The sequence below is a fragment of the Cervus canadensis genome, chromosome X (genome assembly GCF_019320065.1).
Source record: "Cervus canadensis isolate Bull #8, Minnesota chromosome X, ASM1932006v1, whole genome shotgun sequence".
NCBI classification, from domain to species: Eukaryota; Metazoa; Chordata; class Mammalia; order Artiodactyla; family Cervidae; genus Cervus; species Cervus canadensis.
In genome coordinates this window covers 12,449,706-12,467,949 of record NC_057419.1, presented here as the reverse complement: position 1 = coordinate 12,467,949, position 18,244 = coordinate 12,449,706, and the positions used below count along the sequence as shown (strand labels likewise).

Here is an 18,244-nt window from a genome sequence, read left to right as displayed (position 1 = left end):
GTTTTCCAAATTTGCTGGCATATTGCATGCAGCACTTTAATGGCATTAGGATTTGAAATAGCTCAGCTGATATTCCATCACATCCACTAGCTTTGTTCATAGTAATGTTTCCTGAGGCCCACTTGACTTCACTCTCTAGGAAGTCTGGCTCTAGGTGAATGACCACGTTATTGTGGTTATCTGGGTTGTGATGATCTGTTTTGTATAGTTCTTCTGTGTATTCTTGCCACCTCTTCTTTTTTTTTTAAATTTATTTATTTATTTATTTTTTCAGTGGGTTTTATCATACATTGACATGAATCAGCAATAGATTTACACGTATTCCCCATCCCGATCCCCCCTCCCACCTCCCTCTCCACCCAATTCCTCTGGGTCTTCCCAGTGCACCAGGCCCGAGCACTTGTCTCATGCATCCCACCTGGGCTGGTGATCTGTTTCACCATAGATAATATACATGCTGTTCTTTTGCAACATCCCCACCCTCACCTTCTCCCACAGAGTTCAAAAGTCTGTTCTGTACTTCTGTGTCTCTTTTTCTGTTTTGCATATAGGGTTGTCATTACCATCTTTCTAAATTCCATATATATGTGTTAGTATGCTGTAATGTTCTTTATCTTTCTGGCTTACTTCACTCTGTATAATGGGCTCCAGTTTCATCCATCTCATTAGAACTGGTTCAAATGAATTCTTTTTAATGGCTGAGTAAAATTCCATGGTGTATATGTACCACAGCTTCCTTATCCATTCATCTGCTGATGGGCATCTAGGTTGCTTCCATGTCCTGGCTATTATAAACAGTGCTGCGATGAACATTGGGGTGCACGTGTCTCTTTCAGATCTGGTTTCCTCAGTGTGTATGCCCAGAAGTGGGATTGCTGGGTCATATGGCTTAAAAGATAACTTTATTTATCTACTCCAGTATCAAGTTACTTAATAGAGAGACACAGGGTGGTGGGAGGCTGGCATACACAGCCCCATTTACGCTGGGGGCTCCAGGGTGCAGAGCATCACTCCCGCAAGGGTTACCGTACCTCATAATCTCTTCTGTTTCTGTTAGGTCCTTGCTGTTTCTGTCCTTTAATAACGAACACATCCTTCTGACATATGATACTATATGTATGTTTACTGTATACAGTATAATGACTTTCTTAACATATTATCAAGTGGTTATAACAAATTTACTTGTTATACTGTTGCTTAAAGAAAATTTTTTTGTCCTTGTGATGAGACACATGATCTGATTTCTTAACTTTCAAGTAAACTCTTCAGTGGTGTTAACTCTAGTCATCATCACTGTTGTCCCTTATATCCCCAGTAGTTATTTATCTAACAACCGGAAGTTTATACCTTTTGATCGATCACCTTTTCCAATTCCCTTTCCCTATTTCACTTCTAAAAAAATGTTTCTTCCTGCTTTGAAATAAAATTTTGTATTATATTTAGGAATGGATACAGCAGAATAATATCTTATCCATAGTCTTGCGAGATAGTCTTCATCAGCCTCAGTATGTAGAAAAGCTAGAGAAGATTCTTCGTTTTGTGATTAAAGAAAAAGCTCTTACGTTAGAAGATCTTGATAATATCTGGGCAGCACAGGTAAGGAATTTAAGATGCTGTTTTATTTTTTATAAGCAGGATACTTAAAATTAAGTATTTTGTGGTACTCATGTAATGGTATATGAGTTTCTTGATATAAACAGAAAGCTTGCCAAGAATATTTTTATTGAAAATTAAAATAATTTTTTTAAGCAAGAATATTTTAAAAATAAATTTCTCCCATTATGACATCCTCTCATAAAGGGTGTAATTGTACATTATATAACAATTATATATAATGCCTAGATTTACAACAATTATGTCTTCTATGTTTGAGGTTTATAAGTTACAGATTTCACATTTTCTCTGAATTATGTAAAGAAACAAATGTTACAAGAGTGGTATTACTGTGTTACTTATAAAAACTTATGATAATAATGGAACATTAAAACTTTTTTTTTTTTGGCTGCACTGGGTCGTCTTTGCTGTGCAGACTTTCTCTAGTTTCTGAGAGTGGAGGCTATTCTCGCATTGTTGTGTGTGGGTTTCTCATTGCAGTGACTTCTCTTGTTGTGGAGCACAGACTCTAGGCACATGGGCTTCAGTAGTTGCAGCATGTGGTGCCAGTAATTGTGGCCTCACAGGCTTAATTGCCCCATGGCATTGGGATCTTCCTGAATCAGGAATTGAATGTAAATTAACTGGTGGATTCTTAACCACTGGACCACCAGGAAAATCCTAGAACATTTAAACTTTCCATGAGGATAAATACATTTTTGGTTCTGAATTATTTCCGTGAGGATAGATAGATTTTTGTATTCTTTCTGAGTTATTAATGTATAATTTAGTTACCTAACGGCAAGTGTTCTTGATTGGTCATGTGGTAAGTACAAGTAAGCTCTGGATTACGAAGCTTATTGTAAAGAGAAACCAATGAAATGTTCATTTGCCATTGTTGAGCACTTAAGTTTCAATTTTGAAAGACTCCATTATTTTGCCTTATTTTTTCTTAATTTTATTTAAAAAAATTGTCATAAACTTTCCTATGAATTCCTGGAGCTTATTACTACCTATATCATGAAATTGAATATAAAATTTATTTATACAAATGGCAGCTTTAAAGCATTTAAAGTATTTGGAATTTAATTTATATCTCTAGATTAAGCAGGTAGAAATATTTTACTGACTAATAGAGTTTGACACAGTAGAGGTTATTTCCTGTTTCTGTTCAGATTTGTGTGATATGACTTTGATTTTATTTATGTCATAAATAAATACTACTGTTTTGTTTTTTCATCAGGCAGGGAAACATGAAGCCATTGTAAAGAATGTACATGACCTTCTGGCAAAGTTGGCTTGGGATTTTTCTCCTGAACAACTTGATCATCTTTTTGATTGCTTTAAGGTAAAAATTCAAATAGTAAAGTTGTACCATTTCATTTTCAGTAGATTTAATTAGTTAGATGTCTTTTATGTTGACCTGTATACTAACAAAACAAATTTCATTAAGGAATCTCTGAGAAAGAATTAGTTTGTTATGTGTTCCAGTCAGAATTTAACAGTTTTTATTATAATAATTTTCTTCACAAATACAGAAATAGCTATTTTTCTTTTAGATTTAGTTTCATCTGCCAATTATTGATTTTGCACTTTTTCTTTCAAAATTTTTTAATCTTTATCCAGTGTGGGTTTATTTGTTTGTTGGCTGCACTGGGTGTTTGTTGCTTTGCATGGGCTTTTCATTGATGACTTCTCTTGTGGAGCTTGGGCTCCAGGTCCACAGCCTTCAGGCTTGTGGGTTCTAGAGTGTGTATTTGGGTAGTTGTGGCTTGTAGGTGTGGGGAATCTTCCCAGACCAAGGATTGAACCCATGTTCCCTGTGTTGGCAGGTGGATTACCATTCCCTGAGCCTCCAGGAAAGTCCTTATTTTATTCTAGGTTAATATAAATTACAGAAATGTAGGGAAATATTATGTTATAGTGCAAAGTGAGACATGAACCAAGTGTGGAGACAAATAAGACACTAAAAACAGTTTTGCTCTGGGCTGAAGTATATAGGAAAATAGGAATTAGATTTAGAAAGAAGTTCAAGAGACTCACATATCTGCATTGGGATATTTGGGGACTTGAAAACAATGTTTCTTTATAGTTGTTAAAATTGAGGATTATGGCTCAAGAACTTAAAATTATATTTTATTGTTCCTGAATGAATATTCTAGTAACCATATTCCTTGGAATTACAGGTTTTTTTTACTGAAAAGAGCTGTTGCATTTAGGTGACACCTTAAGTTGGTTCAACGTCTTGAGAAAACAGTTTGGCATTATTTGTTAAAGTGTAGGTTTTTGTGTCCTACAACACAGCTTTTATATTCCTGAATGTATTCTCTGGAGAAACTAATCATACGTATACCAGAATACATGTTTGATAATGTCTTTATTAGAATTATTTCTGTTTATTCCAAGTGGCAAGACTCACATGTTATGAATGGTAAAAGGATAAATAAAAATGTGGTCTAACCTAATAGTGGAATTAATACTTTTAGAATTGTGAACAAATGGATGAATTCACTAATGTGAAGAAATCTTTTGTACATATTTTTAAAAATTCCGTTGAAGAGACTCACCACTGAACATAAGAAAATAAGCATTGGGAAGTTGTAAATACTCTAAAACTTAATTTCAGAGAAAACTTCTGAAGTATTTATGTCAGAAATACTAGCCATGAAGACATAAGAATGGAATGGCATCAGGTCTTCTTTGAATTCAAAGATTTTCAAGATGATCTGACTATAACTGTAGTAATTCCTTTATGTAGTATTCCATTATTCCATTAATGCACAATTCCAAAGTGCATTGCTACTTTGGCTTTCCAGGTGTTCACTGAACATCTGTTATTCATTAAGAAGCATTAGTTTTTGAGGTGTTAATAAACTGATAATTCATATAGTGTTTCATTGTGTCTTAAAGATATGATTAAAAATGCCTTAAAGAAAGCATGGAGAATGGGTCTGTTAGCAGTTCTTTATAGTTTGTAACTAAATGATCGTGACACATCCTCAGTTAAAATAGTTACTCCTTACTGGAATTCTTAGTTTTTGTCTTCTGTGTGTTTGTACTGATTTACAGTCCGGTGGTAACAGAATTGGTACTTTTTCACAGTGTCCTAAGTTTAAAATTCTTCCTCATGGAAGCACTAGTCTTCATAGTCTTAGTCGATGATAAGACTTAAGATATTTTTACATGACCTATTTGCTTTTACTGTTTGATTGTTTCCTTTTTTTCTGGACTCCAAAGAGTTTCTTTGTATATATGATGCTCAATTCTTGTCAGTGTTTTAAAAGTATTTCTCAGTTTTATTAGCATTTTATTTCTGACTCAGTAACCAAACATACGAACTAACTGTATGGTTAGCTCATATGTCTTTATTATCTTTATCATAATAGTGGAGGTAAAGTAATATCCCAGTGGTTCTGATTTGCATGTTTCTTGACATCTGATGTTAGGCATCTTCTTATGTATTTAATGGTCATTTGTTTATCATCTTTAAGAAATTCCCTTTTAAATCATATATCCGTCTCTGTGATTTCTAAGAGTTCCTTGTACACTGTATACAGAGCCCCTTATTAGATTATGATTTGCAGATATTTTCGACAGTTCACTTTCTTGATGTCCTTTTTGTGACATAAAGTTAATTTTTTTTTGTCCAGATGAATTTTATATTAATGAAATCGTTTTAAATACCCCCCCCTTTTTTTTAAATTTTAATTTTTATTTATTTATTTTTTTCACTCGGGCCTGGTGCACTGGCAAGACCCAGAGGGATCAGGTGGAGAGGGAGGTGGGAGGGGGGATCGGGATGGGGAATACATGTAAATACCCATTTTAAAGTGTATGATTCAGTGAGATTTCATACATTCCTGGTGGTGTGCAGTCACTGCCTTTGTCAGAATCCAAAACATACTCATCAGTCCTATTATTTCTCTTTCTGCCCTTCTTCCTTTACCCTGGAAACCAGGAGTCTACTTTCTTTCTCTAAAGATTTACCTATTTCTGATAAGTGTTTTTAAATTTTTATAAAGTTCAGTTTATTTGTTTATTGGACGGAGGATTCAAAAAGTGCAAGGGGTCTTGTAGTTTTGGTTTCATATTTAAGAAATTATTGCTTTATCTGCAGTCTCAAGAATTTATGAAAATGATTTTAGCTTTTATCTTAAGCTTGTAATGAGTTTTGAGTAATATTTTGTGTGTGGTTCAGACTTCAAAAAATTACAAGGTCATTTTGGCTATTCACAGGTCTTTTGAAATGACTTAAAAATTTAGCATTAGTTTGTCAGTTTCATAAAAGAAGTTAGCTAGCATTATGATAGGATTATGATAGGCAGTTGTAGCTTAGTGTGCATTATATTGCCATCTTAACAATATTAATCTTCCAATGCATGAATATGGAATGTTTCTGTTTGTTTAGAGATGCCTTTTCATTTACTTAGGTCCTCTTTAGTTTATCAGTTATTGAAAAAGTGCTTATTGAATTTTGTAACCAAAATGTGATTCCTTTTTCCTTGTTACTATAACTGGAAGTTTTTTCGTTTTTGGGGAGGTTTGTTCCTGTCTAAAAACATACCTAGTATATGGAAATAAAATTAATACTTTAAAATTTTTCTTGGATCGTTAACCTTATTAAATTCACTGCTTTGATGTTTTTTGGTGAATTCCGTATCATTTCCCAATAAAAGGTAGTTGTTTTTCTTCCTTTTCAATATGAATATCTTTTCTGCCTCTCTACAGTAGTTTCCCTATTCAATTTAAACCATGATGTTAAAAAGAACTGTGAAAGTGAGCATTCCTGATCTTAAGTAGAAAGCTGTTAGTCTTTCACTTATATATCACACTGTTATATATCACATTGTATATACATTGTATATCATTGTAATGATGTCACACTGTTTTATACAAGTTAGCTATGGCATTTTGTAGATGCCCTTTGTCAGGTTTAGAAATTTACCTCTTATTTCTAGTTTATTGAATATTTGAATCTTGAAAGGGCATTGGATGTTATTGGTTACTTTTCCTTTGTAAATAGATGTTATTGATTTCTGGTCATTTTTGCCCTATATTACATTAATTGATATTTGTATGCTCAAATAATCCTGTACTTTTGGAATCAATTCCACGTGTCATGATGTATAATGCTTATGCATGTTTCTGAATTTAATTTGTGACTTGATATTTTTAGGCTTCTTGCTGTCAGACTTCTTCTAGGGTGACTGTACTGTCTTACATTCTTAGCCACAATTATGAGTAATCCATTTTCTCTAGATCACTGTCAGATTTTAATATATTTACTGTTTTTTTTCTGTGATAGATGTGCAGCAGAATCTTATGGTTCTGATTTGTATTAATGGCAAATATGTTGAACATCTTCAATGGACTTAATATATGTGTTGAAGTATTCATGCCTTTTGCCTGTTTTATTGTTGGGCTGTTTGTTTTCTTTAGTTTACAGAGTTCTTCATGTGTTCCCCATGCTAATTATTGTTAAGATATGTACAAGCATTTGCTCCCAGTCTTAAGTTGTTGTATCCTTTTACTAGGATATTTTGATAGCTGAATTTGTTCAAGCGAGGTTCATTGATTTCCTTTTAATGGGTCACACTTTCAGTGTCAGCCTGGGAGTTGTTTACTAAAAAATAAATCCCAAAGAATTTTTACTGCATTATGTTTTCTGAAAATTTTACAATTTATGGTTAAGTCTGATTCATTTGATCTAAATTCTGTGAGAGTTAGATGGCAGGGATTTTGATTGTTGTGACAGTTTTTTGGTGTGTTTGTTTTGGTTTTGGTTCCCTATGTATGTTCAGCTCTTCTGCCATTTGGGAAAAATCATCTTTCTTCTTGCCTGCATTAGATTACTTTTGCATCTTTGTCAAATATCAGTTGGGTTTATTTGTAGGGTACTATTTCTAGGTTCTCTGTTTTGTGTCATTTTCTGTCCCTCTGAGTATTACAGTTTTGATTAGTGTTTGCATATCAATTTTGTGGTCAGGCGCAGAGATTCCTCTCACTATGTCTGTCTCTATTCAAAATTATGTATTTTAGTTCCCTTGTCTTTACATGTAAAATTTTAGCACAGTCTTGTCTGATACAGTGAAAATATTACTGGGATTTGTCAAATATATTAAACCTGTGTATCAATTTAGGGAGACTTAACATTTCTGCTATCTTCAGTCTTCTGTTCTGTGAAAACCATATTGCTTTTTGTTAGAATGTTGAGTTCCTTCTTCTGCTTCTGAGCCCTGTAACAACATTTATTTTATACTTAGGAATATAAAAATACTTTCTGAAGCAATTATAGATGTTCCCAGTATATCTGATATTCATAAGTTGATCACTACTATATAGGAATAATCTGTTGTGTATACTTATATCCTGTGGTCTTAAATACAGCAGTCTTTAAATTTTTTCCTCTGAACTCCTTGAGATTTTTTACATATAAAATCATATGATCTTCATGTTTTTTCTTCTTTATTCTTACATGGTTGTCTTTTTTAGTTTTCCCTTATATCTAGAATTTCTTATACAGCATTGTCTTAGTCAGATATTAGAGAGAAAAAGCATTCATGTTTCACTAATAATAATGATAACTGTGTATTTTTCATAGATGTCTTTCATCAGAGTTGAGAAAGTTCTACTCCATTTCTGTTTTCTGAGTGTTTCTGTCATAAATAGATGTTAAATTTTGTCAGTTTTTTTCTACATTGATTAATATGATTGTTTTTCTTTTTTACTGTTATTGTAGTGGGTTACAGTAATTATTTTTCATGTATTGAATCAGGAAGCCATCCCTCCCTTGCTGATGGTTATGTCCTATTACTCTGTTGTTGCTGAATTACAGTTTCCAGTATTATATTGAGGAAGTACAAATCTGTATTCATGAGGGGTTGGTCTGTAGTGTGGTGTGTGTGTACGTCAAAGTAATCTTTTGTAAAATAAATGGGAAATTGTGTTCTCCTATTTTATGGAAGGAATTATGTACAATAGGTGATAAAAGTGCTAGGTAGAAATCTTTCATGAAACTATTTTGGTCTATTGATTTTGTTTCTGGAAATTAGTACATTATGAATTTAATTTTTCATAAGTTCTCCAATTATGTTGTATGAGTTGTAGTAAATTGTATTTTTTCAGTGATGTAGTTCATATCATATAAATTGTCAAGTTTATGTTTGTTGAGTTGTTTCTGTTATTCCCTGTTATCCTTTGATGTCTGCAGCCTGGACAGGGATATATTTGTTTCATTTTTTATTTTAGTAATCTGTATATTTTTCTTTTCACCTTGTTCAAATATTGGAGGTTTGTTAGATTCTTCCAGACCACCAAGTATTTCTTTCATTGTCTTCTCTGTTGTTTTTCTGATATACTGTACCCAGACTAAACAAGAACCACCCATTCTCATTAATGCCAGAGCTGGAAACTACCCTGCTAATTTCATCTGTATGATTTTTCCTACTCTAGGTACCTCATTCAAGTGGAATCACATAACACTTGACTTTTGGTATCTGGTGTATTTCGCCAACTGTCATGTCCTCAAGATTCGTGCATATTGTAATATATATCAGTTTTTTTACATTTTAAGTGAATAATATTTCATGGTATGGATATGCCACATTTGCTTATGGATTCTTCCATAGATGGACACTTGGATTGTTTCCACATTTAGCTGTTGGGAATTAAAATGGTGCTGTGACTGTGGGTATAGAAATGTTGGTTTGAGGCCTTGCTTTCAGTTCTTTTGCATACAAGCCCAGAAGTGGAAGTGCTGGATCATGTGGTAATTTTATTTTTAATTTTTTGAGAAACTGGTGTACTGTTTTCTGTAGCAGCTGTACCATTTTACGTTTACACCAGCAATACACAAATGTTCCACATTCTTATTGATAGTTTTTATTTTTTTGTTTTTCTGAAAACAGCATGGTTATGCATATGAGGTAGTTCCTCATTGTAACTTTGATTTGCATTTCTCTGATCAGCACACATCTTTTGTGTGCTTGTGGCGCATTTGTGTCTTCTTTGGAGAAATAGCTCCTAAGTTCTTTGCCATTTTTTGAACTAGGATGTTTTGTTTTTGAGTTTTAGAATCTCTTAATGTATTTTGTATTAGGTATCTTTTTCCATCTTTTTATTATAAAGTCAGCAGTGTTAGAAGTAAAGTATAAATACAAATTTTGCTTCTTCTGCTTTTTAGTCTTTTGAATACTGTTTCTTCAAATGGGAAGTAAATTGTGCCCTTGAGGTGTATATGTGGGTGTAGTGAATTGACTATAATTTATCAGTCATGTAATTAAATCAGTGATAACCTAATAATACATGTCTAAACTGATACTGATGTGATTTTTTTTTTCTAGGCAAGTTGGACAAACGCAAGTAAAAAGCAGCGTGAAAAGCTACTAGAGCTGATACGACGTCTTGCAGAAGATGATAAAGATGGTGTGATGGCACACAAAGTGTTGAACCTTCTTTGGAATCTGGCTCATAGTGATGATGTGCCTGTAGACATCATGGACCTAGCTCTCAGTGCGCACATAAAAATACTTGATTATAGTTGTTCCCAGGTATGTGAGCGCTTCTTTGCTCTTTTTTTTCTGACTTCCCCCCACAAATAGGATGACTTTGTTACAGAATAATTCCATTATTTAATCATTCCAAGAGTAATATTTAAGGATTGTCTTAACTTATATTGTCATATAAGTCTCGTTTCCTCCTCTAACATTTTTTCCAACAAATTCTTGTATCATTCACTGGACATTTTTAGCACATTGTGAGAGGGTTTATGCAGATGAAACAACTCATTATAATAATATTGATGATGATCAAATGAAATTGTGATTCACTAAAACCAATTATTACTTTGGAAGTAAGGATAATTAGATTTTTTTGCTCAAAACAGGTTTTGCTTGTTTTTGCAAGTTTGCTCAAAAACAGAGGTTTTTCTTATTAGCAAGTTGTAACAGCTTCCCTGCATTTATCTTATGAATGAAAGTTTACTGTAATCATAGACAAAAGGACTAAACAGTAAATTATACCAGATTTTTAGAAACAAACTTACCATACTACATTGTCCAACATTTAAAATTTTCCTTTCTGTGAAAACATGTGCCTGTTTTCTCTTCCATTCTGTTTGTATGTTGATTTCTTTTTATTCTTATGATTTCTTTTTATTCTTATTTCTTTTATTCTTATGATTCTCTTTATTCTTATTTGTTGATCTTTTTAGAAAAAAAATACACCAACATCACATGTACATATAGTAATACTTGGGATTGTATGTTTTGCCTTTTATATAATTAAGAACCTTATAAAACAGTTAAAATTCAATGCTCACATATAAGTGTGTTTTAAAAGTTAGATTTTTTGTTTTAATGTTCATGGGCTTGGAATTTATACCGTATTGCAGATATATCTGAATCCATGGAACACTGACTCTGTAGTAGTTTTTAACAGTTTAGAGTTCACGTGATAATTTCAAATGAAAAACATACTGAAAGTGTTTTATTTCATTAAATTATTATAATTACATCATCATTTTTATGAGGCTTAGCTTATAAGTTTTTCTACTTTGTATTCTCTAAGTAATTTGGAGGTAGATTTATATTGAACATTGGTCCTTAAACCATAATTTTATGTGTGTGTGTGTGTGTGTGTGTGTGTGTGTGTAAGGATCGAGACACACAAAAGATCCAGTGGATAGATCGCTTTATTGAAGAACTTCGCACAAATGACAAATGGGTAATTCCCGCGCTGAAACAAATAAGAGAAATTTGTAGTTTGTTTGGGGAAGCACCTCAGAATTTAAGGTAAGGCTTTTACTTCAGAAAATCATTTCATTTTTATTTGTCTTATGTTGAAAACAGTGTATCAGTAATAGATTTTAACAAAAATGAGAGTGGGAAAACTGGAAGCTTAATGAAGTTAAGATTTATTGATTGTATTTTCCTTTACATTTAGTGACAATTAATTTATCCAGTTTTATGTAGCAATTAAATATGAATTAAGATATTGCCTTCCACACTTAGTTCAGAATTATCCCAATTCCAGTAGATATTCCAGATATTATCATGGGCTAGGTGTTCTTTATCTCATTTCTTATTTCATCTTAACCTCTTCTGCCAGTTCCCCCTTCCTTGGCTTTATACACATTCTTAGTCCCATATGATATTATTTCATGCAGTCTTTAATATATTCTTAACTGGTTTACTCTGATATATTCTCAGTATTTTTTAAAAATTAATTTAAAATTTCATACTAGTGAATAAGTATTTTTCAAATTAGGGTGGCAAGGTTTTACATTTTCTTGAATTTTTAATAGTTAATTCTCAAAGATAAAACTAAATGTGATATAAATTATAGAAGATGATCAATCTTTATTAAAAGATATTTTTTACTCTATTTTGGCTGATTTTCTTAAGTAGCTAATTTTTTGTGTTTGTACTTGATGCTAAATTATTAGTAGTTATTATAATTATCCTTTTATATTCTTGTAATAAATGTTGAGTTAATGACAGGAGAGAAGAAGTAGCTTGTAGAAAGCTCAGTGCAGTGGTAGAAATACTCACAGTACAATCAGGACTCGTGATGGTGAACTCCAACGTTGACTGAGTTGTGTGGTTACTCCAGCTGTGTAATCTAAGAATGCTTCTCCAGCATTTAAAAATATTTTTCCTCTATATAAGAAAGTTATGGGATTGCCAGGATCCTTTATAACTTAAGACTTGTTATGATTATGTATATAAACAGGATTTCTGTTTAAAAGACTTATTTGATGCTGCTTTTATATTTTTCAAGTTGTATTTTTAATCTTTTAAATCTTTCCCCTAATGGTGGAATAATTACATGAAATTAGTAAATTCTATGGAGATAAATAACTGCAGGAAATACTGAAATAGTATAATAATACTTATTTGTGAGGCTATATCTTTATTATGTTTGATCTCACATTCATGCTTACCTTTTGTCTTTTATCAGATGTATCCTTTTTTATATTGCTTCTACATGCAGTACTATATTCTGACGACTTGTCATTTGATCAGTAGATTTATGACATTTGATTGATTTTGTTGAAAATGCAAAACAGGAAGGAAACTAGGTATCTTTCTGGTGGTTTCCATAGGCAAATCTGGCTACAAATTCGGTGTACTAGAGTGAGCCTCCATGGCTAATATCCTTGATAATGTAAATTTGCACCTAACTGCACAGTGGTTGTGCTTTGACATCAGTATCATGTACAGTTAGTATCTTGGGTGAAATTGGAAAATACTGATAGATAGTTTTCAAGTAAAAGCTTTAAAATGAATATTTATGTTTTGAGGCCATAGTTACTCTCAGATTCCTTAATGTTTTGTGCTTATAAAGGAGACTGTTGACCACATTTATAACAAATATAAAATATTTTAACTTTTTAAAGTTGTAGTTAGAATTTAGTATCTATGGACTTAGTTATAGCAGTGTTCCTTTGCCTGATTATACTGTTAAGTTCTTCTCATTTTAGTCAATCTCAGCGAAGTCCCCACGTATTTTATCGTCATGACTTAATCAATCAGCTTCAGCACAATCACGCCTTAGTTACTTTGGTAGCAGAAAACCTTGCGACTTACATGAATAGCATGCGACTATATGCTAGAGGTATGTATTATGGACCGAAATTAAATTTTGGGTCAACCTGGCCTTCTTTCTCTATATTTTGTTTGTCCTGATGTTAATTAGACATGACAAATTTTTAAAAAGACGAAGAAAGGGAAGTGAATAGGTCTACAAGCTTTATAGTGTTCTTTAACAGGTGCTTATGTGTCTTCCTGCTCATCTTTGTTAAATTGATTTCTTTCCTTTGGTACTTTGGAACTTTATCTTGTACTTATAAATTAAGTTGTCGATTTTATAAGTTGTTACCTGTAAGTTGTTGTGGTTGTTACATTCTGGGGTGTACTCCTTTTAAACCTTTTCTTTCTAATTGCTGTCACTTGTAATTGCTTTACAAGAAAAACTGATTTTCCTATTGTCCATTTTGTCCAAGCCTATTGTATATATGTATTAGAGTTGTTTTTAGTAAGTTAAATTGATGTTTTGAATTCTTTAAAGAACTTGATTAAAATATTACTAGATTAGTGATGTCTATGTTTCATTGGTTCTCATAATATGAAATTGTTTAAACATGGGGATAAAATGGTCTGTAGTTTTCACAGAAAATTTTTCAGTGTTTGCTATATGTGAAGCTGCCTTTTTAATGTTTTAAACACTAATTCCACTATTAATTTGTTATTTAACAATTTATCAGAAACACTCTGCTAGAGCACAGAATACTCTGTTAACTTCTACCTCTATAGTATAATACCAAATTTTTAGGATAAATAAAACCTCAGCCATCTTGTAGGTGCAGTTTTTTATATTTGAGTATGAAGGAGAAAAACTTTCCCTTGTTCATTGTTGAAGATAGGATTAAGCTTAGTGTTGAAGTGAAAGTGCCGCTCAGTTAACAAAATGCATTCAGATGTGTTAAATTCAGTCACACATTCAGTTTTTCACACAGAAGTGTGGATATTTGTAATAACTCGTCATTGGAGTAGAACGGTAGACTGTGTATGTCTCTACCTTTAATGCTTGTGGAGTGGAGTGTAGTTGAGTAATACAGTGTTTGTAGACATACCTTCGTGTTTGCTAGTAAATACTTAACCATATAAGTTACATAAACCTGTTGGAAAAATTCAGCCTCTCTTGAAGTAACCTGATAATCACACTGCATTATCTCATATTTTACTCATTTTGTCCATTCTAACCTTAGTGCTAGAAAAGCAATCAAAGAATCAGGTACTAAAATGGTCCCACTCAGTGTATTTATTAGATACCAAACTTTATTCTTAACAGAATGTTAGGATGGGAAAGAAACTGTAGGCATAAAACTATGTAGTTCATTTTCTCTAGCAAAAGTAGCCCAAATCAGCAACATACATGAGAAATTTGCATGTAGTTCTCTTCAGCTTTTCTTGAGTTAAGAGTCCTCCTACATGCTAGTTAGGACCTCTTCTAAAAGTCCAGTCAGCTACATATTTAACTGGAATTTTTTATTCATTTTTGTGTGAATTACTATGTTATTTTACTGTCCGTGACATGAATTGAAGCCAGAATTGCTACTGTGAGGTGGAGCAGGTGTGCATTGCAGCCTCACTATGATTATATATTCTGTTTAGTCACGTTACAGTTGTGCTCTTGAGTTAACTCACTTGCGTGATCGCAGGAATGTCAACATTCTTCCTTAAATCATATTTATGTTGCTTCTTTTCAAGTTTTATCAACTCTCTAGATTTAAAACCTAACATCACTTCATAGCTGTATAAATTGTAAGTTAAGTGGTGAGGATTTATCATATCTGTAAAATGAGGATAACAGTAGTTATAACTTAATGGCTATTCTAGAAGTAAGAGTTAATGCTTGTTACTAGACTGGTGCAAATGTAGTTGCAGTTTCAGAACATGATTTTTATTTTTATTTATTTTTTTAGAACATCAATTTTAAGTCATTATAACTAGGCTCAAACACATCTTTATTAATCAGAATAGTAGCCATTATAGTCAACACATTTTGCCAGCACGAAGTAAGTTTATTCCTAGAGCTTAAAAATCTGTGCCCCAGGATTTGATACACACTTGAAAAGCATTTTATGCCTCCTGCTGTTTGTGGAAGCATTTTTCCTTTAAAAAGTTGTTAAGATGCTTAAAGAATTGGTAGTTGGTTGGCAGGAGGTCAGGTGAACATGGCAGATGAAGCAAAACTGTGTAGCCTACTTCTTCTGAAGCATTGGTTGTGTGATGTGCTATTGGATGCTGTGGAGAAGAAGAAGGTGCTCTCTTGACTGTTGGCGGCTGTAGGCTTTGCAGCTATTGGTGCATCTCATCAATTTATTGCGCATACTTCTCAGATACGGTTTTGCCAAGATTCAGAAAGCTGTAGCAGATCAGACTGACAGTAGACTGCTAAACATTGGAGCGCTTCTTGGTCCAGCTACTGAGCTGGTTGTCATACAAATCCACTTTTCATCTCATGTCACAATCCAGTTGAGATACAGTTCTTTGTTGTTGCCTGGAAAAAGATGACACTTCAAAACTGATGTTTTTGAATTGTGGTCAGCTCAGAGACATGCTTATGGAGCTTTTTCACCTTTCCAGTTTGCTTCAGATGCTGAATGACCATACAGTGGTTGATGTTGAGTTCTTTGGCACTTTCCTCTGTAGTTTTAACAGGATCAGCTTCGATGATGACTGTTAGTTTGTCATTGTTAACTTCCAGTACCTAGACACTGTGTTTCACTTCTTCAAAACTCTAGGCTCCTTTGCAAAACTTTTTGAATCATTGCTGCACTATATGTTTATTAGCAGTTGCTGGGCCAAATATGTTGTTGACACTACAAGTTTTCTCCACGGCTCTATGACCTGTTTTGAACTACAGTAAGAAAATCACTCATTTGCTTTTTTTGTCTGACATCATTTCCATAGTCTAAAGTAAATATAAAATGAACAGCAAGTAATGTCATTAGCAAAAAAACATAAAGTGAGAAGTATGTATTTAAAGGATGTATAACATAATTCATGTTTACTTGGCAGTGGATTCCTGTATCAAATGACAAAGTTCACCAATGCAAAACTGTAATTACTTTTGCACCAATCTACTAGAATTTTGGCTGGCACATAGCAAGCTCTTGAAACTTTGTTGTATTAATGAGTTTCTCTGAGTTAATTGATTATGTATCATCTGCTTCTAACCTTTTCCATCTTAATATACTATTTGTTTTTCTTACTAGTGCTCTTTAGCAGTTGATCTTTAACTGTAGGGACAAAATTATTTATTAAATTCTATGATTATGATGCACAACTAAAAGCATGACAAACCTTGTGATAGCTTCTGTCTGAGAAGCCTACTGCATGGATCTAAAGCATATTTCAAAATATGCAACAGGATATTGTGAGATTCTTTGCAGTTCATGGATGTTTTCTGAGTTTCATTCCAAGAGTGTTTTGCATTTGCCATGACTACTGCATTTGGGATTTTTGGTTTTGGAAAAATAATTTCTGTGATGGCATGATCTTGTGACTTTTACATGTGAAAGGTGAAAAGGAGCTCTTTTTTACATGAAGTTATGGCCCAATACTTCAGGAATCACAGTTGAAGAAAAATTGTTAATGTTCATCAGCAAAATATAATATCTCATGTAGTTCATTAGAAGAAATATCCTGTGTTGATTTGAACTTAATGAGAATTTTATGTGTCATTTTTCCCATTTCTGAGCAAAGTTTATAGGATTTACACTTAATCATAAGACCACTGGAATTCTTAATTAAGCTTTTGTTTCCTAAGGATTGCCACTTTGCATTACTTCTCTTTGTTTTTATTATGATTGGCTATTTTCAAGATCACTTACCAAAAAAAAAAAAGCAGCCTCTTTACAATTCATTTCATAACCACGCTGTGATAAAATGTGTATTCTATGGTTTTTGCTTATTAATGATTCTTACTCATTTCTACCTGTTGGCCATTAAGTACTGTTAAATATTTGTGTGTTCTTAAGAAGCTGTTTCTTTGGAAAAATAACTGTTTCTAGGACTGCCACAAGAAAGAATGGATAAGTCTTCAACAGGATAAGTGTTTTTAGAGAATCATATTGCAGTGTCAAAAAGGAGTCACTTCTCAAAATAATGATACTGTGGATGATGGCCTGAATTTTCAATATATGAGTCCATTGGTTCACAGTGATATAAATAAATGTCAGCTTATAAATGTAGGAAAACCTAGTCAATAATAAAACGAGTAACTGAAAGTTTATTGAGGATTAGAATACTGACATAGTATCAAAATATTCTTTGACAAATTATTCATTACAGAGAAAAAAGTTGTAACTTTGGAGCAACTTGGTAGAAACACCTTAACTAAGCAACTTGGTAGAAACACCTTAACTAAGCAACTGTAAGTTAAATTAACATTATTAATGGTAAATTGATATCTTGACTTATGTTTAAGGAGGTACAGGAAAAGATACAGTGTTGTTTCTGTGGTATTTCTTGGCAAATATAAATAACCTGTATCTAGCTAGAGGAAGCATGAAGCAAACACAAATTGAATAACTTTAGACAAATGGCTTTATTCTTGAAAATGGTCTAGGTGGAAAAAAATAACAGACCTTAAAGAACAAAGGAAACTAAGAAAACAGCCACATTAGGTATGTGAGCCTAGCTTTGATTCTGGACTGGGGAAAGGAAAACAATAAAGAATGTTACTGAGACAGTTAATGAAATTGGAATATATGCAATAGTTAGATAAGAGTCTTTAATTAATCTTAAAATCAGTTAAGTACTATGGTTATGTGCGTGTTATCAGTAAATCTAATTTTAGAGAGACCCTTTAGATGGTTCAAAAAATGATTTAAAAGTATTTTTAAAAAGGAGGTCCTGGTAAAACGAGTAGATTATGAACAAGTGAATTACGTGGGCAGAAAATAATTGTGTTATTTGACACTTGGAATTATATTTTTTAAAAAAGCAAAGTTACACCATGCTTTCTACTCCTGTGTGTATTTGTGTGACCCCCTCTGCCCTCTGCTGCCCCCAGTCCTGCCAAGTAAGCACACAGAGAGAAGTTTTCTGACAGAAGTCTCTAAAGGATGAAAAGCAGCTGA

At 32.9% G+C, this 18,244-nt stretch overlaps 1 protein-coding gene across 2 annotated transcripts in view; it reads left to right on the top strand.

The window, feature by feature from the left end:
• The window catches only part of LOC122434400 (probable ubiquitin carboxyl-terminal hydrolase FAF-X), a 119,066-nt gene that overhangs the window by 24,004 nt on the left and 76,818 nt on the right, over positions 1-18,244 (top strand). For both annotated transcript variants that reach the window (XM_043457724.1, XM_043457723.1), the window contains exons 9-13: positions 1,444-1,596; positions 2,837-2,941; positions 9,936-10,142; positions 11,248-11,384; positions 13,076-13,209. In XM_043457724.1, the coding sequence (XP_043313659.1) occupies positions 1,444-1,596; positions 2,837-2,941; positions 9,936-10,142; positions 11,248-11,384; positions 13,076-13,209 (736 nt within the window). The remainder of the gene's footprint in view (positions 1-1,443; positions 1,597-2,836; positions 2,942-9,935; positions 10,143-11,247; positions 11,385-13,075; positions 13,210-18,244) is intronic.